The 27,958-nt window shown below is 36.4% G+C and overlaps 1 protein-coding gene across 1 annotated transcript; it reads left to right on the forward strand.

The window, feature by feature from the left end:
• Positions 1 to 564: 564 nt before the first annotated feature.
• LOC106872748 (protein SLC31A2) lies at positions 565 to 27,926 on the forward strand. Its single transcript, XM_014919839.3, has 5 exons — positions 565 to 985; positions 14,405 to 14,476; positions 22,087 to 22,294; positions 24,965 to 25,080; positions 27,499 to 27,926. The coding sequence occupies exons 2-5, from the start codon at positions 14,407 to 14,409 to the stop codon at positions 27,657 to 27,659; spliced, it is 555 nt and encodes a 184-aa protein (XP_014775325.2). The 5' UTR covers positions 565 to 985; positions 14,405 to 14,406; the 3' UTR covers positions 27,660 to 27,926.
• The last annotated feature ends 32 nt before the right edge of the window (positions 27,927 to 27,958 follow it).

A 27,958-nucleotide genomic window follows, 5' to 3' on the forward strand; every position in this document is an offset into this window, starting at 1 on the left:
TTTTTTATATTCTTCTTGCTATGTTCTTACGTTCGTATCATCGTAATCGTTCGATAGACAGCTGGCTTGCCTACATTTGGTTACTTTTATATTGACAATTATATTAAATTACTTATTGAGATTGAAAACATTGATTTTGAAGTTCGTAGAGTCATTGTTAAAATGTTTTTAAATAACCTTGTTTGTTTGTTTAATGTATGTATAGACATACATTTATACACACACACACACATGACAGACACGCAGGCAGAGACAGAGAGATTTTCAGTGAAAGAGAAATTAGCGAAAATTAACAATTAAATTATTATCAACAAAGCAGTCTCTCTTCCATTCTTTCCGACACACAAATGTAGATTGCCTTATATATTTACTATTAATTACACTTGATTTCTCCGTCTTGATTCATGTACACGTATATCAACATATATTTGTAAACACGTCTGATACACACACACTTACATGTATATGTATATATAGAAGAAGACAGTGTGTGTGTGTGTGTGTGCAATTATAATGCTAAATATAGAAATTATCTGCTGTGTATGTGAGTGTGTGTATATTTATAATATTCAAGAGCTGACTATTTGACAACAGACAGTATCGCGAAGTGTCCGACAAACAAGTTAATGTTTGTAACTCGTGACTGAAGGAATTGGGTGATGCCTTAGTCCTGAAATGGTACAGATCCACAATAGATAACCAAGCTCGGAGCTGCCTGTCTCGGTAGCTCGTATTTTTCTTCCTCGCTTTTAACTTTACGAGAGCGAGACGGGCTCGCTTCTTTGGTTTCTTATTAATATTACTTTTATTTTTAATTCTGTTCTCAATCTAAAAGCGACAGAGGCTTATTTTATATTTGAGGAGGACTTAACTGAAACATTTATTCGATTTACTACATATAAAAAAGAAAGGCAAAGAGCTTCTTTCCTCGTTAATTTGTTTTATTCTCATCCATCAACTTTTACTTAAATCCAAAACAAGAAAAGTAAGTATCTGATGTTAATGTTATTTTTTCCGTTGTTGACATTGGAAGGACACTGCCCGCCCCTAATATGCAATGCTAATTGCACTTTAAATAATTATATCCTTAAATCCATATTTTCCGAGATGTGTACGCTTATTATTTTTTAAATATAATTTAAATTTGTATTTAATTTTATTTCTAAACTTACATTTTCATTTGTAGAATTTAAGATACTTTCTGTGTTTGTAGATTGAAACTTAGGTTTTCGTTTAACATTATAAGTATTTTTCGCTACATTATCGCCAGTTATTTATTTACAGAACACTGCCTATTTTATTCTACAGTGACATATTAGTAATATTATTATTCGGTGGTTATTTAATTTTAGTGTGTGTGTGTTCCCAGCAACCAGGCAGTTTGCAAACTGTGTCGGATGTTAAATGACACTTAGATACTTAAAAGCACTCGACTGCTTTTAAGAGACTTGGAATCTTGTTTCAACCTTCATCTCGATGTAATTTCTTTTCTGCTTTGTTTATTTATTCATTTATTTATTACGAATGTATAATATATAAGGATAGGAGATATATGCAAGGAAGGAAACCTGCTTGTGGAAAATCTGTTACCTGCCGCGCATTTACAGCCCTAGAAACTTAATTTTTTTTTTTCATGTAATTATCTCAGATGCATCACCCTACACTCGTGAAACACTATCGAGATAACAGTAAAGACGAAACTGTTTTACAGAATCTAGTTCGGTATGCATTGTTGTGAGATCCAATCCAGCTGTGGACGAATTTATGTTTCGTCTTTTCGAGGCCAATAACAACCAATAGGCACTATCCCACTGAATATACCTTTGTTTTTATCTTTGAAAAAAGTTTTATGCCTATCAAAATAAACCTTCATCAGCACCACCATCTGTAAATTGCTCTGTCCAAATGTATTCATATACTTGATCTAGAATGTTGTTACCCAATAGAACTAAATATTTTGAAAGCTAAGTAATATAGAACGGAAATAATCAAATGCTTTAACACTGAAAATATAAGCTATGAATACAAAATACCGACTTGTTTTGTAAGTAAAGTAGCCTGTGTCTGGGGTGGATCGTTCAATCAATTTAAAATTTTGAAAAAAAAAAAAAAAATTAATAGAAGGGTTCCGAAGAGTGGTAGATATCAGAAAGAACAGTGTGTATAGTTTGAAATAGGGGTGAGAAAGTAAGAAAGAGAGAGAGACAGAGAGAGAGCATAAGTTGTTGAATAATCGCAGGTTATTTAAATTGCTAAAGTATGATAACATACTTTATTATGATAAAATGCAGAAAATGTGCTACATTATTAATATGAATGACATATTGTGCACTCCATAAGATAGTATTCAATGGTAGTATGCATTAGAAAACGAACACTAGTTCTAAAACATCGTAGATTACCATATTGTTGATGTCCTACAATGAACTTCAGAAGCATATCCCACTAATTTTGGTGTTCGCTCATCACTCTTTTGTTTGGGGATACCAGGTGAGTCTATGCTAACTGGCCTGCGTTAGACAGCACGTTGTAGTTGCACTCACTATTGATTTTTTAAGACGTGTGCTTTTTAAAGGGTGTAATTTCAGGGAGACTTAGCTACTATTTCTGGCAGATCAAGCGACCATGTAGTGGATCCTTATTAGTTCATCTTCCCGTATGTAAATATTTGTATTGTCAGTTTATCAAATAAGGCACAGAGCCGTCTTCAGGTACGGGCACACAGGGCAGTGAACTCGAATGCCTAAACTTTAGGGTCCAACCCTAATTTTTGTATGCTGTGGTTTGCTGTCAGTAAAGGTATAGTGTTCCTTCCTGGAAACAGCGTATTGTTTACTCGGACGCCTATAGTGCTGTTAGGGTGGTAGGTGGGGTTATGTCTATTGGGAATTGTTAATGTTATTACGGATGAGGTATTATTGTATTAAGAATAAGAGATCGTTTACGTTATTTGTAGAAAAGGGGACAGATTATTATTGATTGGTGAAGAGAGTTGGAGGAATTGATTAACGGAACTTGAGAAGTTGAGGGAAAAGCATTACACAAACACAGGGGAAGTTCTAAACATGAAGCTTCTTACTTAGAAGTTTGGTCCTTGGAGTAATCCATAGAGAGAAGAGATAGCTTGGTCATAAAATATGCGTGTCATAGATTGTCAATAACTTAAATATATCAAAACATAATGACTAGTGGTTTCACTATTGTTAGCATATTTCTGTAGAATCACACTGGTTTTGCTCCAAGTAATTTTTAAAATAATGAAGAATTTAGGAAAAGAACTTTCTTATTATTAAGCTAGTGTTTGGGCCATAGATTAACACGAAATGTTGAAGGAAATTTTTACTTTAAATCCCTTTAAAATAGGAAGTTTGTATCATAGAACCAGAGGCAGTCTTGGGAGGGTTGGGATCAAAATGGTTAAAAACTGGTTGTCCCACCAAAAGAAAAAGAAATAAAAGTATGAAAACAAGAAACCTATTAACAAAATTCAGTCTACATCAGCCAAAAGCTGCTACTGTCATATTCTTCTTTGACAGAAGAAAAAGTTTTGTGCGACAAGAGATACTTTATAAAACATCTACAGTTAGATTCAATGTTTACTTCTAGAAGAAGCATAAAATCTATTACTAGAAGTTGAAACAGATTCTAGAGAGTCAAATTCCAAACCAGAAAATGCATTTAATATGCAAAAAAGCACACATATTTAGTAGAAATAAGAACTCTAACCACACATTCTAATAAAAACTCATACATTCAGTATTAAATATACATACACGCCAGAGTACAAATATAATTGTTTTCAACATAGGCACAAGAGCACAAGTTTGGGTAGAAAGGTTAGTTGATTAAATGAACTCCAGATCTTGATTGGTACTTTATTTTACAACCCCAAAAGAATGAAAGGCAAAGTCAACCATGGCAGTGTTTGAACTCAAATTATAAAGACAGACGAAATGCTGTTAAGCATTTTGTCTAGCATGCTAATGATTCTGCCAGCTCATTGCCTTAATTACAGGTATAATAATTGTTTCTAATTAAGGCATAACACTAGCAATTTTGTGCTGAGGGAATTAGTCAGTGCCATTAGCTCTGTTACTTGATTGTTACTATGTTTTATCAACCTCAGTGTTTGACTGGAACTATACTTTATTGACCCTAGGGGGATGAAAGGCAAAGTTGATTTTTGACAGGATTTGAAACCAAACAGTAAAGAGCCAGAAGGGTACAGATATAATCTTTTCTACTATAGGCACAAGGCCTGAAATTTTTGGGGAGGGGTTAGTTAATTGCTCAACTAGTACTTATTTTATTGACCTTGAAAGGATGAAAAGTAAAGTTTACCATGGCAGAATCTGAACTCAGAACATAAAGATGGATGAAATGCCACTAAGCATTTTGTCTGACATGCTAATGACTCTGCCGGCTCACCACCTCAGCTACAAATATAACAATGGTTTCAAATTTTGGCACAAGGCCAGCAATTTCAGACCTCAGTTTAATGGCTTTCGGATTTAACAGACCACACAAATAATAATACAATACATTGATAAATAATCATTGAAAATAAAAATGACATGATCAGACGATCTAAGATTATCAGTTTCATTGAGATAAACTGAAGATATGAACTTCAGAGAGAGAGAGAAAGATATATATATATATATATATATATATATATATATATATAAATTTGTAGTATATGATATGGATTCAGAGAATCATGTGACTATCATAGAAAAGCTCCTCTAATAGACTTTGCTATCAGACCATATAATAATCTAATAGAGAAAAGTGTAATTCAGAGCATCCATGCAACTGAAATCCTGCAGAGTTGGTCAATGAAATTACCTCAGGAGGATATATATAAACCATAAAAAGTCAGGCAGTATGAGAGAGGAATATATTTAACAACTTGATATCCTTAGGATTATGGCCCTTTCACATGTAACCATGATATTAATGCAAATTTCTTTTACCTTTTACTAGTTTCAGTCATTTAACTTTTGGCATGCTGGGGCACTGCCTTGGAGAAATTTTGGTAGAATAAATTGACCCCAGTATTTAATTTTTTAAAGCTTGGCACTTATTCTATTGGTCTCTCTTACTGAACCTCTAAGTTATGAGGATGTAAATAAACCAACATCAGTTGTCAAGCAAAGACACACACACATTTATTTGACAGGCTTCTTTCTGTTTCCATCTACCAAATCCACTCACAAGGCTTTGGTCAGCTCGAGGCTAAAGTAGAAAACACTTGCTCAAGGTGCCACGCAGTGAGACTGAACCCAGAACCATGTGGTTGGAAAGCAAACTTCTTACCATACAACCATGCCTTCACCTATAATTTTATTCCACACTGAAATTATTACTACATTATCTTGTAGCCTTAAGATTTCAATGATGTGACTTTTTTTGAAATGACATTGTAAGGTAGGCGTGAGAAGCCTGATCTGGCCCATTTGATCATAAACAATTTGGACCTTATATGGCCAGTTTAAATGCTAAAGGGTTAAACAAAACAGTGCAGGGGTAAGAGGACCTTTCTGTCTTGTATTGACAACCTCTCTAATGCTAGTGCTGCTATAAAGTGCACACTGTAAATTACTGAAGCACGTGAAGGCATATGATGTAATTATCTTGAACCTTGGCACATCATCAGTCAGGTTTCTGCTCATTGATAACACAATGTCCTCCTCTTCATATTCTTATTCTCAGAGAGACATTTTTGAAAATGTGTTTAAAATATAAGTACTGTACTTGATTTCGATATTTTATTTTCTAAGAAATAAAATAATTAAATTAGGTGGGGGCTGTGGTATGGTGTGAGATGAAGATTTCACTAATATTCCGTAGCTGAATGGAACAAAAACCCTGAAATATCAGGACCTGACAATGAACTATCTCTTCCTGTGGCATTTGAGACATTTGAAGGGACTGGTCTACTAGCCATTAAGTTCTTGTCTTTGTTGGCAGCTCACCTCACCAAGACGCCAGATGATACCTATGAGGGTGCTTGGCTTTTCCAATGCCTTAGCCCTGTCGTTGCCCATGATAATGCAGCAAGTACGCTGGCTTGCTTTAGTAGGTGTCATTGAACCTTGGGCCGTGCAACCAATTGAAGCATTTGGTGCTGCATTGATGTTTTTTCTTTCACTTTCTTCTCTTTTTCTCCTCCTTTCTTTTCCACTTTTTTCCTTTTTTTTTTTTTTGTGTTGTGTCAATGACAATCTGGTATGAAAGTTTACCAAGAACTCTACAGTTTGGGAACACAGCCTCTGTTATCAAGCTGCAGTCATCTACCTACACACAAAAATGTTGAATTTTTGATTATCAATAGAAATTAACATTGGAAACTATCTGATTATAAACTTCCCTTTTCTGATAAAACAACCAGTGATATTAGCATACATTACATAATATCTGATAATAATTACCTCGTGGAATCCACTGTAATAAAATTAGGCCAATGAAAGTGATATAACAATTAATCATAAAGTACACACACATTTTCTCAACCTTATGTAAACTGGGGCAGTGAGAGAGCCTCTCTATGGTTGTTTGAATTGCTAGAAATAAGAGCCAAAATTCCCTACTTTGTAATCATATCTTAAAAAAGAGGTAGGGGGAACACACTGGATAATATAACCTTGAATAGTTTGAAATATCTCTAATTATAGGTCTGCTTGGCAGGGCTCTCTTAAGGCAGGGATATACTGGACAATTACTTGAAAGTCCCACAAGTCTGGGACCCAATTCTGATCTATGTATGCTGTGGATTGCAGTCAATAAATGAATATTCTTTTCTGCTCTAGGTACAAAGCCCAAAATTTGGGGGAATGGGGCCAGTCGATTAGATTGACTCCAGTATGCAACTGGTACTTAATTTATCGACCCTGAAAAGATAAAAGGCAAAGTTGACCTCGACGGAATTTGAACTCAGAACGTAAAGACAAATGAAATACCACTAAGCATTTCACCCTGTGTGCTAATGTTTCTGCCAGCGTGCCACCTTCAATAAATGAATATTATGGAGTCCAGTGCATTGAGTTGCCTTGGGTCCTATATTGCTACTAAGATGGTCCTGTTGCTCAGTCAGAGCTGACCTGGGGCTAAACAACAAGTATATGTACCATACATAGCAAAGTATCATCTTTATTAGGAAATAACATTCTAACAAGAAGATTCATACTATTCCTTTATCCATTAACTATTTACCATTCTCTCCAGCAGATCACCCATGTATATATGTGTATCATGCATATATGTTGGTGCAGTGGTTCTTAACTGGAGTTCATATGGCCCTTGGGGGTCCATATAAGATTTTATTGTTAAAACTTATCTGCAATAAATTGGTTATACTTCCACAATGTACAAAATATTTTACAAACTTCGTTTGTTTATTTACGTTTGTCGTAATTTGAATTTAACATATGAGAGCATCTCATAAAGCGAGATTTATATATCTTAATTTGCAGAGGAATTTGTAGTGGGTAGTTTAGCTTAATCGGTCAAAGCATCGTGACGCATAATCACGGGGATGTGAGTTCGAGTCCACAGCTTACCACCTACACTTTTCTCTGCAAAATAGGGGTAGTTTATCTTGTTCAGGCTATATTATTAGCATTATTCTGCGATTGAGAATTTAAAATCACTTCTTTAACTTTAATAATTATATTTATACAATTTCTAATAATATTTAATTATAAAAATATAATAGGATTTTTTTAACATTGACTAGCTAGGAGGGTCCACTTGAGTAAAACAGGAATCAAAGGAGTTCATAGGTAAAAAATGGTTGAGAAACACTGTGTTGGTGTGTGTGTGTGTGTGTGCATACCTTGGAAGGAAGAGTGCCTATCTTGCTGTTTGTAGCCATTTCCCAAAAGATTATTCTGGCATCATCACCATGGTCTTGCTTGATGTAAATACATCTACCAACAACAGCAACCAGCGTATTTTAACAGAAACACAATTGCTCAGGCTTATGAGTTGAAATGGGAAAATGAGAAGATCTAGCATTAGTGGTGTATAAATGAGATCATTGTTATTCAGCAACAAAGATAGGCTGGTTGAGCAGCCTATGACCAAAGGCATTTCAGCTTTGATAATCGTATCTTTTTCCCAGGTGTAGTGCATGCATAACTTCGTTATTCAGTGTGCTGTTTCTGTCTTCAAGATAATAGGGTATGATTTGAGAAAAAATTTAACTGTCATTTATAGCAAATCGTGTGACAGCAGAGAAGCTTCTCCATTGCTGTATTGTTTTTAGCTATTTCTAGCTCAAGTGACTGCTGAAGCTTTCTTTTTGACATATTTTTCTTTTATCCTTTACTTGTTTCAGTCATTGGACTGTGACCATATTGCGGTACTGCCTTGATGGGTTTAGCTGAACAAATTGACTTCAGTACTTGTACCTTTAGAGTCTGATAATATCAATCTCTTTTGCTGAACTGCTAAGTTACAGAGATATAAACAAAGCAAAACCAGTTGTCAGCAGTGGGGGACAAATGCAAAGGTAGAAACACACACATAATACATGCAAAGGCATGGCTGTGTGGTAAGAAGTTTGATTCCCAACCACATGGTTCTGGGTTTAGTCCGACTGCATGGCACTTTGGGTATCTTCTACTGTAGCCTTGGGCCAACCAAAGCCACGTGAATGGATTTGGTAGATGGAAACTGAAAGAAGTCTGTCATAGTAAAATGTATGTATGTGTCTTTGTGCCTGTGTTTGTCCCCTGCCACTGCTTAATAACCAGTGTTAGTCTGTTTACATCCCCCATAAACTAGCAGTTCAGCAATGAAAGACTGATAGAACAAGTACCAAGCTTCAAAAAAAGTAAAGTACTGGGGTTAATTCATTCAATTAAAAGAATTCAAGTTGGTACTCCAGCATGGCACAGTCTAATAACTGAAATGAGTAAAAGATAAATGAAGTGTGTGTGTGTGTGTGTGTGTGTGTAAGATAAGCTTCCACACAGTTTCTATCTACCAAAATCATTCATAAAGCATTGATTGGCTTGAGGTCATAGCCGAAACCGCTTACCCAAGGTGTTTTGCAGTGGGACTGAACCCAAAACCACATGGTTACAAAGCAAACTTCCTAATTACACAACTATGCCTGCACCTAAAATATACACAAAATAAACACTTGGCCAGTTCTGTAAAATGATTCATGTAGTCAACCAAATAGACTTCAATCTATTATTTGTATTTTATCCTCTTTAAATGTTTGCAAAATGTTTTAACCTTTATGAGATTTTAAGTCTGAACTGGATTGGACTAAAATAAATACTACAGTACATTTGCTCTGCAATATCATCATCATCATCATCCTTTAATGTATGTTTTCCATACTGAGATGGGTTGGACAGTTTGACCAGAGCTGGTAAGCAGGAGAGATACACCAGGTTCCAGTCTGATATGGCTTGGTTTCCACAGCTGGATACCCTTCCTAACACCAGACACTTTACAGAGTGTGCTGGGTGCTTTTTATGTTATGCCAGCATGGGTGCTTTTTACTGACATTGGACTCTTATGGGCGAATCCTTTTTCAGTAGGAGAGGCAGCATCAACACTTCTGGTGTGGAGGATGGGTCTTCTTAAGTACTAAAAAGGTAAATAAAATACACATGCAAATATATGGTTTTAGGTTCAGTCCCACTGCATGGCACCTTGGATGAATGTCTTCTATGATAATCCCAGGCTGACCAATGCCCTGTGGGTATATTTGGGCAAAAGAAACTGTGAGGAAGTCTGTCATATACATATATATATATATATTAATATTGAGCAGAAGCAATAGAACGACTGAGTGCCAATGCACGAAACTCAACCCTTGAGTCACTCTGTTACTTCTGCTAAACATTAATAAAAATATAGAGCTGTGTGGTAAGAAGCTTGCTTCTCAACCACATAGTTGTGGGTACAGTCCCACTGCATGGCACCTTGGGCAAGTGTCTTCTACTATAGCCTCAGGCTGACCAAAGCCTTGTGAGTGGATTTGGTAGATGGAAGCTGAAAGAAACTCGTCATATACATATACATTTTTGTATATATGTGTGTCTTTGTTTGTCCCCCCACCATCGCTTGACAACTGATGTTGGTGTGTTTATGTCCCTGTAATTTAGCGGGTTAAGCAAAAGAGAACAATAGAATAAGTACTGGGCTTACAAAAGAATAAGTTCGATTTTTTCAACTAAAGGTGGTGCTACAGCATGGCCGCAGTCAAATGACAAACAAATAAAAAAATATACTCATATTTTGAGTTCTATTTTTCCTGTTTGCATCATCATATTTCTCTCTCTCTCTCTCTCTCTCCTTATATATATATATATATATATATATATATATATATATAATACAAATAATATGTGAGTATATGGCAGTGCTCCAGCATGGCCAATGATTAAAACATGTAAAAGAATAAAAGAATAACCCTGTTAATACAAAAAGAACTCCGAAAAATAGTTACGGCAGAGCAGGGATGAATCAACTGTGCACAAACATATTGTGAATGCAGAATGTATACATAAAAACAAACAAAACAAACACACACACATACACAGAGAGAGAGAGAGAGAGGCAGAGTGGCTGCTATGCCTTTACAGAAGGTCACAATTAGTAAATGCTCTCATGAGATCTCATATGACTGGTAAACCCAGCTTAAAGAAAACAGATCCTGCTGCAGAAGTGCGTACACACATACACATTAACTGATATTACATTACACTTGTTGAATGTTTTCCTATTACCATAAATGGGACAGTTTCCATTGAAGTAGTTGCTTTCAATATTGGACGATCTTCTATTTAACAGCTGAGCATTTAATTAGTCATTAAAATGTTTCATATATCTGTGTGCATTCAATTAAATTGAATGAGCATTTAAAATCCTTTCATTTATAATCAAGAATAAGGAACAGAGAGGAAATTTCTAATTTCAAATTCTTGTCCCCTATTACTAGCCTTTCTTATTCATCATTCTTTTCTCTTTTCTCTTTTACCCTTTGACTGTAGCCATGTTGGCACAATACCTTGAAGAATTTTTAGTCAAACTAATCGATCCCAGTACCATTTTTTAAAATCCTGGTACTTATTCTATCAGTCTCTTATGCTGAACTGCTAGGTTACAAGGACACCTACACACTAAGCAGTGAAGGGGAACAGATAAAGACACGCACACATATATATACAATAGGCTTCTTTCAGTTTCCACCTATCAGATCCACTCACAAGGCTTTGATTGGCCTGAAGCTATAGCAGAAGACACTTGCCCAAGTTACCAGGCTGTGAGATTGAACCTGGGATCATATGATTAGGAAGCAAACTTCCTACTACACAGTCATGCCTGCTCCTATTTGTCTATACTTTTTTTACACTATTCATTTATTATTTTTTTTTTTTATATATAAATTGTTTTGATCAGATGCAGAACCCCTTTATTTTGTTTGAGAATTAATTGTGACAAGTGACATTCATGTTTTCAATAAAACTAGTGCAGCACCCATGACTTTTGGAAACATTCTTTTCACACTCAGAAATGTTGATGGTTGTTAGCTGTCAGGACCCTGCATCCTTTACAGATTCCATGCTTCCTGAAATTCAGCACTAATGTTCCTATGTACTTTTTCTTCTTTCTGGCACTTTCACTCTCCACTTTTCTCGGGTTTTTTCTTTATATTTCATTCTGTGCTTTTGGCTTCCATTGCTGTATTTCTTTACTAAACTTATTGTTGCTTCTTAATGGCACCTGTGCCCAGTGTCGCCTTTCTGGCACTTGTGCCGGTGGCAAGTGAAAAGACATTCGAGTGAGATCATTGCCAGTCAAATCGTCCAACCCATGCTAGCATGGAAAGCGGACGTTAAACGATGATGATGATGATGATGATGATGATGATGATGATGATGATGATGATGATGATGATGATGATGATGATGATGATGATGATGATGATGATGTCCCTCTTCTACTCTTTTCTGACAAGTTGTAGTGCACCTTAGTACTGCATACAATAAGCCCATTTTATCAATCCTGAAAGGATGAAAGGCAAAATTAACCTTGGCTTTGAACTCAGAATGTAAAGAACCGAAAGAAATTTCTTCTATGCATTTTATCTGGTGCAGTAACAATTCTACCAGCTCACTGATTAGTCATATGATATGATATAGTATGATACACGAAAGTCAAAGTGAACAAGGATTGGCATTATAATTTGTTCTAAGTGCTGATGTAAATAAACAAACAATCCTTTCCTTATCAAATACTTGTGTGTGTGTGTGTGTGTGTGTGTGTGTATTTGCATGGAATGACTGAGTCTGTCTGAAATTAGATTACTAACACATAGATGTTTAGTTCAAATCAGTTGTAAGTGTCTTATATACTTGGGACAGAATACTTAATTTTTATATGCTTTGATTATACCTAACTACTGAGAAAGCCATCAGATGATCTGGAAATATAGTATCTGATCCAAAAGGAGAATTATCTCTTATCTTTGTAAAACGATTAAACCATAGATAAGCAACAGTGCTTAAAATTTCCCTAGTAAGTGGGGTAATTCAAAGGGGTGCTGAATCCATTGCTCAACATGAATTCAGATTATTAAGTAGACAACTGGCACCCGTGCCAACGTCATCTCCTTCATTGGACACAAAACTTGGCTTACGAAGACCTGTTGGGGCAAGCGAAAGCGAAATCGTGATGGCACCTGTGCCCAGCGTCACCTTCCTGGCACTTGTACTGGTGGCATGTGTAAAGACATTCGAGCGAGATCATTGCCAGTGCCGTTGGACTGGCTCCTGTGCAGGTGGCACGTAAAATACACTATTTTGAGCGTGGCCGTTGCCTGTAACGCCTGACTGGCCTTTGTGCTGGTGGCATGTAGAAGCACCCACTACACTCTCTGAGTGGTTGGCGTTAGGAAGGGCATCCAGCTGTAGAAACTCTGCCAAATCAGATTGGAGCCTGGTGTAGCCATCTGGTTCACCAGTCCTCAGTCAAATCGTCCAACCCATGCTAGCATGGAAAGCAGACATTAAACGGTGATGATGAAGTAGACAGAATACAAATACACTGGAAGGTATTTCCCATGAAGACAGGTGAACTGAGACATGTAACGAAATACTTATAATGAATATGAACCTACAACTGAAGAAATGATACTGCAAAACCTCATCCACTTGACCACTTTCCTCTCTGCATATACATTCATATATGAGGGGATGCTGAAAAGTTCCTGGTTTTATGTAAAAGAAAATACATGAGGATCAGTTAATTATTATTTTATTCAACATATCCCCCTTTCAGATTCACATACTTATTGCAGCAATCCTTCAGTTTTTCTAATCCCTGTAGAACTCAGAAGGTTGGGCCTCCAACCAGGCCTTTTGCAGTACCCTTAAAACCAGGAACTTCTCAGTACCCCCTTGTATTTGTGTAATATGTATAGATGGTAATTGTTTCTTAAAGCATGTGTGTGTGTGTGTGTGTATGTTTATATTATAAATATATATGACAGTATAAACAAAATTAGAGTACTAAATCATATAGTTGAGTGAAATTCATGTAAAATGATATAGAGTGTTAGTGATAATACATTGTATCTTCATGCTCAGTTTATGCCAAGCAAACTTGAAACATCTTCTACTATATACTTCTTATTTCTTTACTGCACACAGAGGGGACAAACAAAGACAGACAAACGGATTAAGTCAATTATATTGACCTCAGTGCGTAACTGGTACTTATTTAATTGACCCTGAAAGGATGAAAGGCAAAGTCGACCTTGGCGGAATTTGAACACAGAACGTAGCGGCAGACAAAATACCACTGAGCATTTCGCCTGGCGTGCTAAAGTTTCTGTCAGCTCGCCGCCTTAATATACTATATACTTCTACCAATGCTTTGTAAGTGAATTTGGTAGATGGAAACTGTATGGAAGCCTGTTGTGTGTATGCATGTGTGTCTCTGTAAACAAATCAAACCATGGAGAAATATTATCTTGCCTGGAAAGTGTGGAGTATTGGTAATAGGAAGGACATCTGGCTGCAGAAAATCTGCCTCAATGAATTCCATCTAATCCATGCAGGCATGAAAACATGAACACTAAAACAATGGTGGCAGCAGTGGTGGAGAAGGGGAGGGGTTGTTATTTTTCATTACATGAGTCTTTATCATAACACTCTCAAAGCACTTTCCTTACCATCAAATTTTCCACCTTAGCTTAGCATCATAATATTAAATATGTAGTTATAATTTAGACAAGATGACATTATATTTTATATAATATGATTATAGATTATTTTTTAACTTAAAATGTTTTTATTTCTCCAAAAATTTGAATCTCCTAAATTTATATATGCTCTTATATTATTTGTTTTTTCTTGGATTTCTTTCTTTGTAGAAATGTATTTGTTTATGTCATCAAAAGTTTCCAATTTATTATTTGAAGGATGGAATTCTACAGATTTTCCAGGTAAGTGTCTTCTTAATGATCAGTTACTTTACCGTTAAAGCAAATCACCATGGTTACATTGGATTTTATTCAGAGACTTTCTGACTATTTGTTATTTGTTTTATTTCTAAATTGATGCTTCTTTGACATCTGTTGTCATTTATGAATAAAATTTCTTTGACACCTGAGTCTAGTACACTTTCAAAATCAGAACTGCATTTTTTTTTTTATTAAGGATATTTTAATTTCCAAAAAGCATCTAAACATACTTATAACTTCTGTTATATTTTATGGACAATACACTTCAAAAGCAATTATGTTATTTAAACAAGTATTTCTTATTGGAAGGAGGCTGTGAGGATTGAAAGTGTATGTTGGCAGAGGGGTTAAAAGGATAGAAAATACATCTGTGTGTGTAGCAGACAAATTGCCATGTTTAATAACATTAAGATGCTTTCCAAATTTTGAAACTTGAGCATCATCATGGTGAAGAAAAAACAATAATGTGGAGGTGAACCCTGCTTTTTGCTTTTCATTAGGTGTAGGTATGGCTCTGTGGTAAGAAGTTTGCTTCCCAATCACATGGTTCCGGGTTCAGTCCCACTGTGTGACACTTTGAGCAAGTGTCTTCTACTATGGAGCCCTGGCCCAACCAAAGCCTTGTGAATGGATTTCGTAGATGGAAACTGAAAGAAGCCTGACACCCATACTGGTGACATATAAAAAGCATTTGTGTTAGTGACACACAAAAAGGCCCCTGTGCTGGTGACATGACTGGTGATATGCAAAAGGCGCCCATGCCAGTGACGCATAGAAGGCACCTGTGCCATTGACATGTAAAAGGCATCTATGCTGGTGACACATAAAAGGCACCCATGCCAGTGACACACAAGAGGCACCTGTGCCAGTGACATGTTAAACGCACCCAGTACACTCTGTAAAGTGGTTGGCATTAGAATAGGCATCCAGGTGTAGAAACCAAGCCAAAACAGATGAATAAAGCCTGGTGCAGCTCTTTGGCTTACCAATTCCAGTCAAACCATCTAACCCATGCCAGCATGGAAAATGGACACTAAATGATTATTATGATGATATATACCTGTATGTGTCTTTGTGTTTGTATTTGTCTCCCATCACCATTTAACAACTGATGCTGGTTTGTTTAGTAGTCCAGCAACAGAGACTGATGGAATAAATACTAGGCTTTAAAAAGTATGGACTGGGATCAATTCATTCTACTAAAACCCTTCAAATTTGTGCTCCAGCTTGACTGTAGTCCAATGACTGAAACAAGTAAAGAATAAAAGATTAATAAAGAACCAGGTATGAAAAAATTTACTGCTGTTTTGATGGGGCCTTGATATTCATCAGTTTAAGGACCTCTGATATCATATCAACTTATGAAGGATTTGATTGTGAACTAAGTATTCTATCTTTTGCCTTTTCCTTGTTTCAGTCACAGGACTGTGATCCTGCTGGAGCATCACCTTGATGTGTTTAGTTGGACAAATCAACCCCAGGACTTAAGTCTGGTATTTGTTGTATCAGTCTCTTATTCCTTACTGCTAAGTTATAAGGTCGTGAACAAACTAACACCAGTTGTCAAGTGGTAGCAGGAGGAAGCACAAATACCCCACACACACACACATACATACATACATCATCATCATTTAACATCTGTCTTCCATGCTGGCATGGGTTATACGTACATATGATGGGCTCTCACGCAGTTTCCATCTATGAAATTTACTCACAGGGCATTGAAGGGCCCTGGGCTATAATAGAAGACACTTGTTCAAGTTACCACACAGTGAAGTAAACCTGAAACCATGTGGTTGCAAAGTGATCTTCTTAACTGCACAGTCATGCTTTTAGAATTAACCATAAAGGATGGTGCATAAAATTTTAATTTTGGACTTTGATTTTGCACTCATAGCTTCAAAAAGCCTTCTTTTGTCGAACAATTATTGTTGATAAGAGATTATTACCCAACTTAATATATCTGATATGGAAAGAGTAACAGCTGTAGAGCTAATCTGTTGCTTGGTTTAACACCACCACCTTGGCTTTTGGTTACACTCTGATTGGTGGAGTCCCCTCTGTTGTAAGCTTTTAAACCAGGCTTTTGGACTAAGGGTAAATGGATGCCTTTGTAAGGACGACCGTGCGAACTCAAAAAGGAGAAATGGTGACAAATGGAAAAACAGAGGACTCCTTTTATTTAAACGTGTCACACGGTCGAACACAAAACAATATATCAAAGATGATATACATGATATGTTATACTACGATAACATAGATGACCAGTAATGAAAGACCACAACCGTATAAGATGAATAACAGAGATATTTATTGTGGCATTAAAGTGTATGTCTGTGTGAGAGTGTGAATGCGACATATAAGAACATAATCAAAGACAGGCCGTCGTACAAAGAAAAGTGTGTATGTGAGTGATACATGTATGTATGTGAGATATTACAGCAGATAGAAAGAGAGTCAATAACACGTGAACATTTATACCAGTTCTTAAGTACACATTAGTATGAGTCTGTATGTGAAGTGAGTTGAGGCTGTGTGTGGCAGAGCTGATCACTAGTTGTGATGTTGTGGCATCGATGCCGGGCCGTGATTCTTGTTATACAGATGTTCGTCGCTGGCTGAGATCTCTTGTCTGTTTATTATCGTGGTGAAGCTAAGTCACCTAACAGAATCGAAGAGAGAGATGTGCCGTGGTGGTTTAGTTTGGTGTACATAGTAAGTCGTGTTGACGCTGGTGGTGAAGAGGCTGCTTGGTAGTAATCGTGTTGGTCATGACGATGATGCTGGTTAGTAGTCATAGACTCATGTTGCTGATGTGGCGACGGCGGTGGTCATCGTTGGCTGGACGAAGCTGTTGATGTGTCGCTGGCTGCCGCTGCTGCTGCTATTGTGTGGTACACGGCAGTCTCTATAGAGAAACTGGACCGAGACAAATTTGCTGGGTATAATGTCGGTCTATTTATAGCGAATTATCGGCTCACCAGGCTTCAGAAAAATACTCTATCACGTGACCTTATTAGGGGCCGTGATTGGTCAGTTTGTGTTCTGGCGGGAACGGTTCGAAGAAGTTGCTGCTTCGAATAATGATCAGTCACGTGATGACAAGGAATGGGTTCTCCGCTACACTCGCGCTTATTTATATTTAAATGAGAAGAATGGCGATAGCAGTTTTGTATCTAATGGCGATAGGTAGTTTCACTACACCTTGATCCACTGCTCCCTACTACAGCAATCTAAGAATTGCAATATGGTTAAGTTCACTTTACAACCATGTGGTTTTAGGTTTGTTCCAACTGAGTAGCACCCTGAGCACATGACTTCTACTCTAGCCCTTGGCCAACCAATGCCTTGTGGGTGAAATTGTGTGGAAGCCAGTGCGGGATTAACCAAAATAAGAACATGCTTTGGGCATCAAGGGAAGGAGGAACCACAGAAATGGTACGTGGTTTAAGGCATCAAAGAAATCACTTTAAACTTCCTAAAATAATATTCAGGATGCCTTATCTCTACTAACTATAGAAGCTGATGTGTTATGTAAGATTAATTTTGAGGGCCTGATCAAAGACTTTGCAATTAAAACAAGTATGAGAAATCTTTTCAAATATAAATAAAGTGGAAGTATACAAAAATAAACATTATTTTCCATCTTTCTGTTAAGTTTTGTTTCATTTCGAAAAACAAAAGTTTATTTTGTTTATTATTGTTTATATCTTGAATTGCATATATATGGTGGTACCAAAATCATTTAAGTGCTTAGGGCCTCTATGGATCTTAATCCAGCCCTAGTGGAAGCCAATTGTATGTATAGATATATACGTGTGTCTTTGTGTTTATGTTTGCCTCTCTGCCACACACTACTTAACAACCGGTGTTGGTTTGTTTACATGTTTGTGACTTAATCTTTCAGCAAAAGAGACCAATTAAGCACCAGACTTAAAATAAAAATCAGTAGTCGGGTCAGTTTGCTTGACTAAACCCTTCAAGGTTGTGCCCACAGTCCTATGAAGATTGTTTAGCCCCAAGTCAGCTTTGATCAGGCAGCCCTGTGATCTAAGGCATTACAACCCTGACCATCTCATCTTAATATTTCAGACATATTGTATTATAATATATTATTCAATGTAACATGTTCCCACCACTTCCTTTTTTTTTTTAACATAGGCGCAGGCATGGCTCTGTGGTAAAGAGTTTCCTTCCCAACCACATGGTTTTGGATTCAGTCCCACTGCTTGACATCCAGTGGCATATGGTGGTTGTTGTATGGAGTGTGCTGCCACACCCAATGCCACCAAATTTCAAGCAGGAGTATAGCAAAAGTTTTCCGTTAAGATTTGGGATTAAATCAACGATAATGAATTTGTCATTTTTGAAGGGTGTGCAGCACACACCTAGTACACCCCTGTTAGCCAACTGGAGTTGATTTGTTTGACTAGACCCTTGAAGGTGGTACCCCAGTATGGCTACTGTCCAATGACTGAACAAGTAAAAATTAAAAGATGTTACAGTTTGATTTGTAGGTGATTTGGCTGCCATATCTAGCATGTTAGGAAACCACACAGAAGCTCCCTCATGAGCTTAAAAAAATAATAAAAAAATAATGATGATAAAAAATTAATAATTAATAATTACAACAGCCACAGCTGTTTACTGGTGACAAGTTATATTAAGTAAAATAGTGAATGTATATTAATCTCTTTTCCACTATGAATCAGAGTCCAATAGATATTCGAGATTGTTAGTTATTATAAAACTAGTTGAATCTATATGTGCAATGAGTTTCTATCTTGTTTAATTCTGTTCTATTCTCTGAAATTCTTATTGGAGATTATGAATAATCTTTTGAGAAGAAAGAAGCTTAATATCCATTTAAGCTTTTCAGTCTTTTTTTTTTTATCTCTCATTGATTAATAAAAACAATGTCTAATCTTATATGCTATTTACAATATTTCTTCCTCATATAAACATACAAACACTCATCTTTTACTGTTAATCTCTCATTTTGTCATTCTTTAACTGTCTCTTTGTATGTCTGTCTGTGTGTTTGAACAGCTGCCCTTGCTAACTATCTAGTTGTCTTTCTAGTTGATTGTTTGACTCTGTCTGTCTGTCTCTCTCTCTCTCTCTCCCCAGCTGTTATTTCTTAAGATGAATATTTGAAATAGACTAATCCTATAAAGTTAGAAGAAACCAGATATGTGCCATCTTATTTAGTTTTTGTACAGTTTATTTGGAATTTAGACCAAGAAGAATTTGTTCAAACTTAACTTTCAGCAAAGCTTTTTTTGTGATCGCTCCTCAGTTGTCAGATGGAACTAAATGTAACAGACTTGATTAAAAAACCTGTTCTAAATCACACATCAAAGATTTTAGAACACTGTATAATGTTCTGGCAAAGAATAAACAGATTACTAAATTTATTTTGTAGATGAAAACTAAAAGAGTAAATCAGATACTGGATTAGTAAGTCTTGTATCTTAAGATAAAATTTTCTATAGGTATTTGTTTCTGGGAAAGATTTTAAATTTTACTTGCCCCATTTCATTCATTCATTCAAACATCATCATCATCATCATCATCATTTAACATCCATGCTCTGTGCTGGCATGGGTTGGATGGTTTGACAAGAATCTGATGGACTTCAAGGACTGTATCATGCTCCTGTGTCTGCTTTGGTGTGGTCTCTACAGTTGGAGGCCAACCTAATGGTAACCACTTTGCAGCATGTATTGGGTTCTTTTTTCATGCCACCAGCACTATTGCAGTCACCAAGCAGCATGCAAAACTATGAACCCCGAGGGAGGTGGAGGTCAGCCTTAGACAAGGGATGAAAGGGGAAGAGCAGGTTCTTGTAGGAGCTGCATTTGACATCTAGATAAAATAGGTACTAGGATTTTCTGAGAATATTACTGGTGATAGACTATCCAAATGGAGATTTATCTCTCATCTTCTCCATGCTACAAAACCAGAATAAAGCTCTGAATTTATGAACCATTGAGATACTCTCCATGATACTTAACTTCAGTTTTACTAAATGAATTGCAGAAACAAAATAGGGATACAATGACTCTGGTGAGTTGGATTCTGAACCAGCGTATTAAAAAATCATAATTTCAAATCTTTTCTGAAATTGTATTATGACCTTTAAGTAAAGTATATTATTATACCTGACTCGCATTTTCTGAAGTGAAAACAAAGGGTAACAAATACACTCTGCTATCTTGATATTTGCTTCATCAGTTCACTCAAATTAACTGTATTACCAAAGCCATGTTATTATAATAGTCTCACAGCTTTATACTTCTACTGTCTACCATTCTGACATGTTTTGGTATCAGATTATTCATTTAAGGGTTTTCCCTAAATGTCTGTCATAGTTTACTATATATCATGTTCTTTTTTGAATAGGCTTTTGTCATTTGCTTATTAAATACTCTGGTGGTTACCTCAGCTTTTCTGTAATTTTACTTGTTTGTTATATCATAAATGTTCTGCTTAACTGCCTCAACTGCCTTTTAATTTACTCCAGCAGGAGTCTACTTACAGAGCCATCTTGTTTTGAAGCGCTGAGTTGAAAGATCTGTAAATTTAGCAGAAATTCTTGACAAGAAGCTAGAAAGTTTCACCATGATTAGTCTGGTAGCAGACATTGCTAACTGAATAATGCACAAAGGCAGCTTTTGACTTCTTGACAGTTAATTTACAGGCATTGCAATGGTGGGTGAAGGCTTATATTGATGGGTGATTCCTTCCTAGTATTTTAGGAAATGTTCTTCATTCATAAAGCTGCAAGTAAATGACTTGAGACTTTTGGGTTATGAACCTTTGGTGTGTGAGGGATGTAGAGGGACATAAAATGGTATCACTCTCTTGGTGATGGCTTGAATGAATCAGATGTGAAACATTTTTACTGCCAGAGTTTTAGTTCATTACTGTTTAGAGAGCTGCTGTTGTTTGATAGGATTATAAGATGTTGTCAGTTGATCCTACAGGGACAAAGACAATGATGGAAAGCTAAAGAGTATGTAGAGAACTGGTTTATTGGTTAGAAATATATCTAGGTGAAAGACTAATTGGTATGAGGGGTTAAGGTTGACAAAACATTTGTTTTATGCTATCTGTGTTTGTGTGAAAATAGCACAAGTGCCAAGAAAAATTGTGTGCATTACAATTGTGGATGAGAGCTTTGAGGGCTTCAGAAAGAGAAATTTGAAATAGATGTTCTTCTTAAAGCAGTTGATGAAGTGCTGGTGCTTGGTGGAGCCTGAAGAATTAAGACAGTAGAGGAATTTAAAGGAATGGTAAAGAGAGACTTTGAACCAAAGTAACTGTCGTTTACACCCAGACCAAAGAGCTATATGATAGGGTGTATGGATTTTAGTCACTGCCTTAAAGAAAATTTGGAATATAGTGTTACTTGGGCAGAAGAAATATCTTCAAAATTTGTGTCTGAGAAATGAATAGTGCATGTCATTTCAATGTTGGTAAGTGATAGTGATGGACAGAATAAAATTTGGATTGAGTTCATGGATATTTACAAAGAAGAGTGACTATTGTCGAATAGATTAATTAGTCTCTTTTAATTTATTTTCCAGGTATGATAGTAATGTTCACTGTGACTACAATGGTAGCAATAATCTATGATGCCATCCGGTTGCTACATGCATTCCTCCATATAAAAGCTCGCCAGAATCCTATTTTATATAGCCAAGAAGAGTCTGAACCAACATCAGAAAATTCAGTGTCAAATTCCTTACAAGCCCTAATATCACCTCTGTCAACAAGCGTAATAAAAAGGAAACGGTTAGTACACTTAGCTTTATTTTATATCATTTCTGTATGACATAGACATTATGTTTGACTTTATAAATGACTATACTTTTACCTCTTCCTTCTGTCAGAACATGGTGATAGTGTTATTGCTGTTATTGTTGTAAACAACTTTATGGAGTATAGTTACATGTGTAGTAATGAATTGGGAGAGCATAAAGAAATAGTTGCTTTTTTTCTTGTGTGCAATTAGTTGTGTAGTATAGTGCAATCAGTATCATCATTATTTTCATTTAACATCCGTTTTCCATGCTGGATGCCCTTCCTAATGCCAACCACTTTACAGAGTGAACTGGGTGCTTTCATGCAGCACTAACATGGGTGCTTTTTATGTGGCACCAACACCCACAAGCTTACAAGATTAAGGATGCTCAGCTGGAGAGGGTTGCAGAGGATAAGCCTGTATGCAAGGGCAACCACACTTTTATTTAGCTTGACTTGTCTTTTCAAGCACAGTAAACCATCAGGAGCTTTGGTCCCCTGTCGTCCCCTCTATGAATTCCAGTGTCTGTAGATCCTTTCTCACCACTTCATCCCACATCTTCCTGGGTCTACCCTATCCACATGTTCCCTGTACAATGAGAGATCAGCACCTCTTGATGCTTCTTCATTCATACACTTTACATGGCCATACAAATGCAGTCCTCTCTCTTGCACACTGCATCTAATGCTACGCATACCCAGTTTTTCTCTCAAATCACTTGTGCTCTGTCATATATGCACAATGACATTACCCATCTAGTGATGCACTGTAATAAATGCAGTGTTGTCATGACATAGTGTACTATGGAACAGAGTGGTGTAATTGTGTAATATAATATACTGTTGCATATCATCATCATTATCATTGTTTAATGTCCATTTTCCATTCTAGCATATGTCAGATGGTTTGACAAGAGCTGGCAAAGACTGTATTTAGCTCTTGTCTGCTTTGGCATAGTTTCTATGGTCAGATGAATTTTCTAATGACAACCATTTTACAGAGTATACAGGGTACTTTTTGTGTAGCACCAGTATCAGTAGGGTTATCAAGTAACTTGCAAGACAAATACTACTCCCCCTCAACTGAGGGGGAGTAGTATTGAGGGAAACAGCTTTGTGTGAAGTGATGAGAGGTTAGAGTGTAATAGAGGGGCAGAAACAGGTGTTCTGCAGCTGAGAAGATACATGGCTACTCTAGTTGGAAATAGAGAGAGGATAGGGGAGAGGATGAGAGATAGAGAGAGAGATGATAGTAAATGAAATGTGTTGGGACACACCCTCAAGCTACAGGGAGGTGCTTATCAGTGAAGTGGTACAGAGGATTGGATAGGGTGAGTTGACAGGTAAATCCACGAGACGTACAGTGTGATGTTGTATGATTCTTTAGCATTCAGATTACTCTGTCAAAAATAATGCTTATTTATTCACATTGTTTTGAATTGACCATGGTTTCAATGATGTGAGTGTTTATATTCAAAATGACATTGTAGGGTAGGTTTGAGAGACCAGATCATGGCTTGTTTGAACATAATACAAGTAGAATATTTGGGCTGGATGTGGCCAGTTTAAATGCTAAAGGGATAATATATTTGTGCATGATAGAATGTACTATGTTGATTAGTGTAGGGTAGTACAGTATAGTAGTGTAATATAGGTTAGTACAGATTAGTAATATACAGCTGTGTAGTATAGTAGTGTAAGCTAACGTTGTCTACAATTGTACTCCTTAAGTACACACCCTTGAATGAATGTTACCTTATACAGGGTGGGCCAAAAGTTGAGCTCCAAAGCAGTCAACATTTTATTTATATTATGTTGTTGTTGTTGTTATTATTATTATTCATTTTAAGATGGCAAGCTGACAGAATTGTTAACACACCAGACAAAATGCTTAGCAGTGTTTCATCCATCTTTACGTTCTGAGTTCAAATGCCACCAAGGTTGATTTTGCCTTTCATCCTTTTAGGGTCAATAAAATAAGTACCAGTTGAACACTGAAGCTAATGTAATTGACTTACCCCCTCCCCACAAACTGCTTGCCTTGTGCAAAAATTTGAAACTATTATTATTATTCATCATGTGTATTTATCATTATTACCTCTGACTTAGCGAAGGTGGAGGTATTATTTTCAGTTGTGTTTGTTTGTTTATGGACAAAATATCTCAAGAACTGCTGTATGATATCAGATGAAACTTTCAGGAATGTTTGGCCTCATGACTGGCACAAACTGATTAGATTTGGGGATTGATCCAGTACTGGACAAGGATTCTGGATTATTTTTCCTGTTTTTTTACTTAATTTTTGAGAGCAGTCAGGTTTGTTTTTAGTATTCAATTTTGTGAGAGCAGTCGAGATAATTTCAGATATTCTCATTTTAAAAATCATCTCTGGCTAATCATTGAGAGGATGTTGGTGTTGCTTTGGCAGAGGTTTGTGCTCTCTGAGTGCTCTTGTTTTATTTGTTTCATTCAGTTTTAGAAAAATTGAAGCATGTCTTTGACAATACTGGAGCATATTGAACTTATTGGCACATGACTTTTGGCTCACGCCATACTTTGTGATATCTTGTTTCATTGCAGTATTCTTACATTAACAGTTTCAGTTATTCCTTTCATTGGAATTCAGTCTATCCCATCTTTGCAATCTTTAATATTTTCCAGACGCTTATACTACTTAGCAGAAACTGTTATGCACATGTTGCTCACCTTTATTGGTTACCTGATCATGTTATTGGTTATGACTTTTAATGGATGGTTTGCCATTGCAGTTCTTTTGGGTGAGTAAGATGGATTTTTTATATTCATTTATCGTATTGAAATAAGAGTGTTCCCTTCAGTTTTAGATGCAGGCATAGCTGAGTTGTAAGAAGTTTGCTTCCCAACCACATGGTTCTGGGTTCAATCCTACTGTGTGGCACTTTGGAGAAGTGTCTTCTACTATAGCCTTGGGCTATGAATATATATATATATATGTATACTTTAAATAATGTAGATGACTTAGCAATTAAAACCTAAAGGCAAATTTATAAACGTCACTAAAGTGAACAAGGGTACAAAGCGGTACCAGCTTTGCTAGAAATAAGAGTCAAAATAACTCAATTAGCCACAAAAAGCTTCTACCATTTGGAAATAGCACATGCTTTCAATGGTTTTTCTTATGAGTTGACAAGACGAATTATGCTTAACCCTAGGCACAGTAAGATCCACTAATGAGAATTGAGATGCCATGCATCAGGATTCAAAATCACGTGATATGGGTATACCTGCTACCTCAATAGGGAGCTTGTCTCACTACAGTACAGGGCTTTCTCACTTTCCTCTCTTTCATCAACTTATTAAGATAGTGCTTTTTGTGGCTAATTGAGTCATTTTCACTCTTATTTCTAGCAATGCTGGTACCACTTTGTACTCTTGTGAAGTTTATATATATGAATCTCTCTCTCTCTCTCTCTCTCTCTCTCTATATATATATATATATATATATATATATATATATATATATATATATGCACATCTAGCTTCTCTAGGTCAGTTTACCAATTCCTTTCACAAGAGAGTTTTAAAAAAGCTGAAGACTCACTATATAAGAACTCTGGAGAGAACAATGCCAAAATGAAGAGTTAACATCTCTTCAGAGATGGGAGAAAAATACTAATTAATTTCATAATTATGAAACTGAAGTTAAAAAAGAATATTTTATGAATAACCCATCCTTGAAGAAACTATAATTCACAAATCTTACTCAGAAACAGCAAATCATGTACCAAAAAGATAAACTTGGTATTATTAAAGATATAAAATCAACAACATGAATTCCAGGTTATGTGGACAACATGAAAATGCCACAAGAACTTTTCTTTCTTAAGACAGAATATCTCACAAACCTGAAAAACAATTTTAGACAGATCCACTCACAATCTGGGCTTAAGAATCAACCCAACTGTTTTAGAAAACTTATTAACCACAGAAAAGCGAAACAAAAGACAAACTGAGAAGGTCATTTATTAGAGCCATTGACAGAATTCAGGACACCAGGTGGCACAAACAGAACACGAGAAATCAAAGATAACCAATCTTTCAATATGAAAACCTTTCAACACAACAAATTCAAGTCATTTCAAAAGATTTAAAACTCACTCCAACACCACAATAGTTCACCTTTACTGAAATACAGGAGGGTTATAATCTCTCTCAATTCTGTAGAAAATTACATCTAACAGAAGAACTATTTGATAAAGAAGGCAATGATGAGTCAATTGCATGAAACAAAAGCAGTTACAATAAAAGGCATTTAATAAATTTTGTAATTTTATATCTGCTTTTCCATATTATGAACTATCACCAACTTCTGAAGCTCAAATCCAACACCAGTCAAAAAGAATGGGCAATGTTCCACAAACTCAAAAATAATAATGACATTATAATTAAAGAATATCATCATCATCATCATTTAACGTTCGCTTTCCATGCTAGCATGGGTTGGATGATTTGACTGGGGACTGGCGAACCAGATGGCTACACCAGACTCCAATCTGATTTGGCAGAATTTCTACAACTGGATGCCCTTCTTAATGCCAACCACTCCAAGAGTGTAGTGGGTGCTTTTACGTGCCAACGGCCACACTCAGAATGGTATATTTTACGTGCCACCTGCACAGGAGCCAGTCCAGCGGCACTGGCAACAATCTCGTTCGAATGTCTTTTCACGTACCAGGAAGGCGACGCTGGTAACGATCACGCTCAAATGGTGCTATTACATGCCACTGGTATGGAAGCCAGACAGCTGCTCTGGCAACGACCACGCTTGAACGGTGCTCTTAGCGCTCCACTGGTACAGGTGCCATCATGATTTCGCTTTCGCTTGCCCCAACAGGTCTTCACAAGCCGAGTTTAGTGTCCAATGAAGGAGACGTTGGCATGGGTGCCAGTCGTTGAATTTAGTTCGATTTCGATTTCACTTGCCTCAACAGGTCTTTGCAAGCGGTCACTTGCCTCAACAGGTCTTTGCAAGCAGTCACTTGCCTCAACAGGTCTTTGCAAGCGGTCACTTGCCTCAACAGGTCTTCGCAAGATAGATAGATAGACACACACACATACATAATTCTATACAAGGTTTAAAACAATGTTTAGTTGTTTTTTTTCCAAAAATTCATTCATAAGTTTCTCTTATAATTTTTATCTTTTACATGTTTCAGGTGCAACCATTGGTTTCTTTCTGTTTGATGCATCTATTCTGAATCTTGCTTACAAATCACCAAATACTTCTTCTAGGCATCGAGCTTCATCATCCGATCCTGTCCCAACTGTTACACATAGCACAGAATTAGAGTCTCGGAGTAGTGACATATCAATTTAATTCTTATCAATTTTGTGAAAAATAAATTTCATTGATTGATTTGAGAAAATACTTTTTATGCCATTTTAAAACTGGATTAACTTATGTTGATAGGCTTCCAGACTATTCATACATCAACTTGAAGAATTGATTTGTTTTTGTTTCGTTTTTTATTCTGTAAATTTTGTTTTTTGTAATTCTTCTATCCTCACAATTTCTTCCAATATTTTTTTTTCTTTTAATGATTAATCCTGCTGATATTTTTACTTTGCAACTTTGTTCCCATATTTTATATCACAACATTCAACAGGTTGCATGTA

This window comes from Octopus bimaculoides, chromosome 2, assembly GCF_046866305.1.
Source record: "Octopus bimaculoides isolate indiv1 chromosome 2, ASM4686630v1, whole genome shotgun sequence".
Lineage (NCBI taxonomy): Eukaryota > Metazoa > Mollusca > Cephalopoda > Octopoda > Octopodidae > Octopus > Octopus bimaculoides.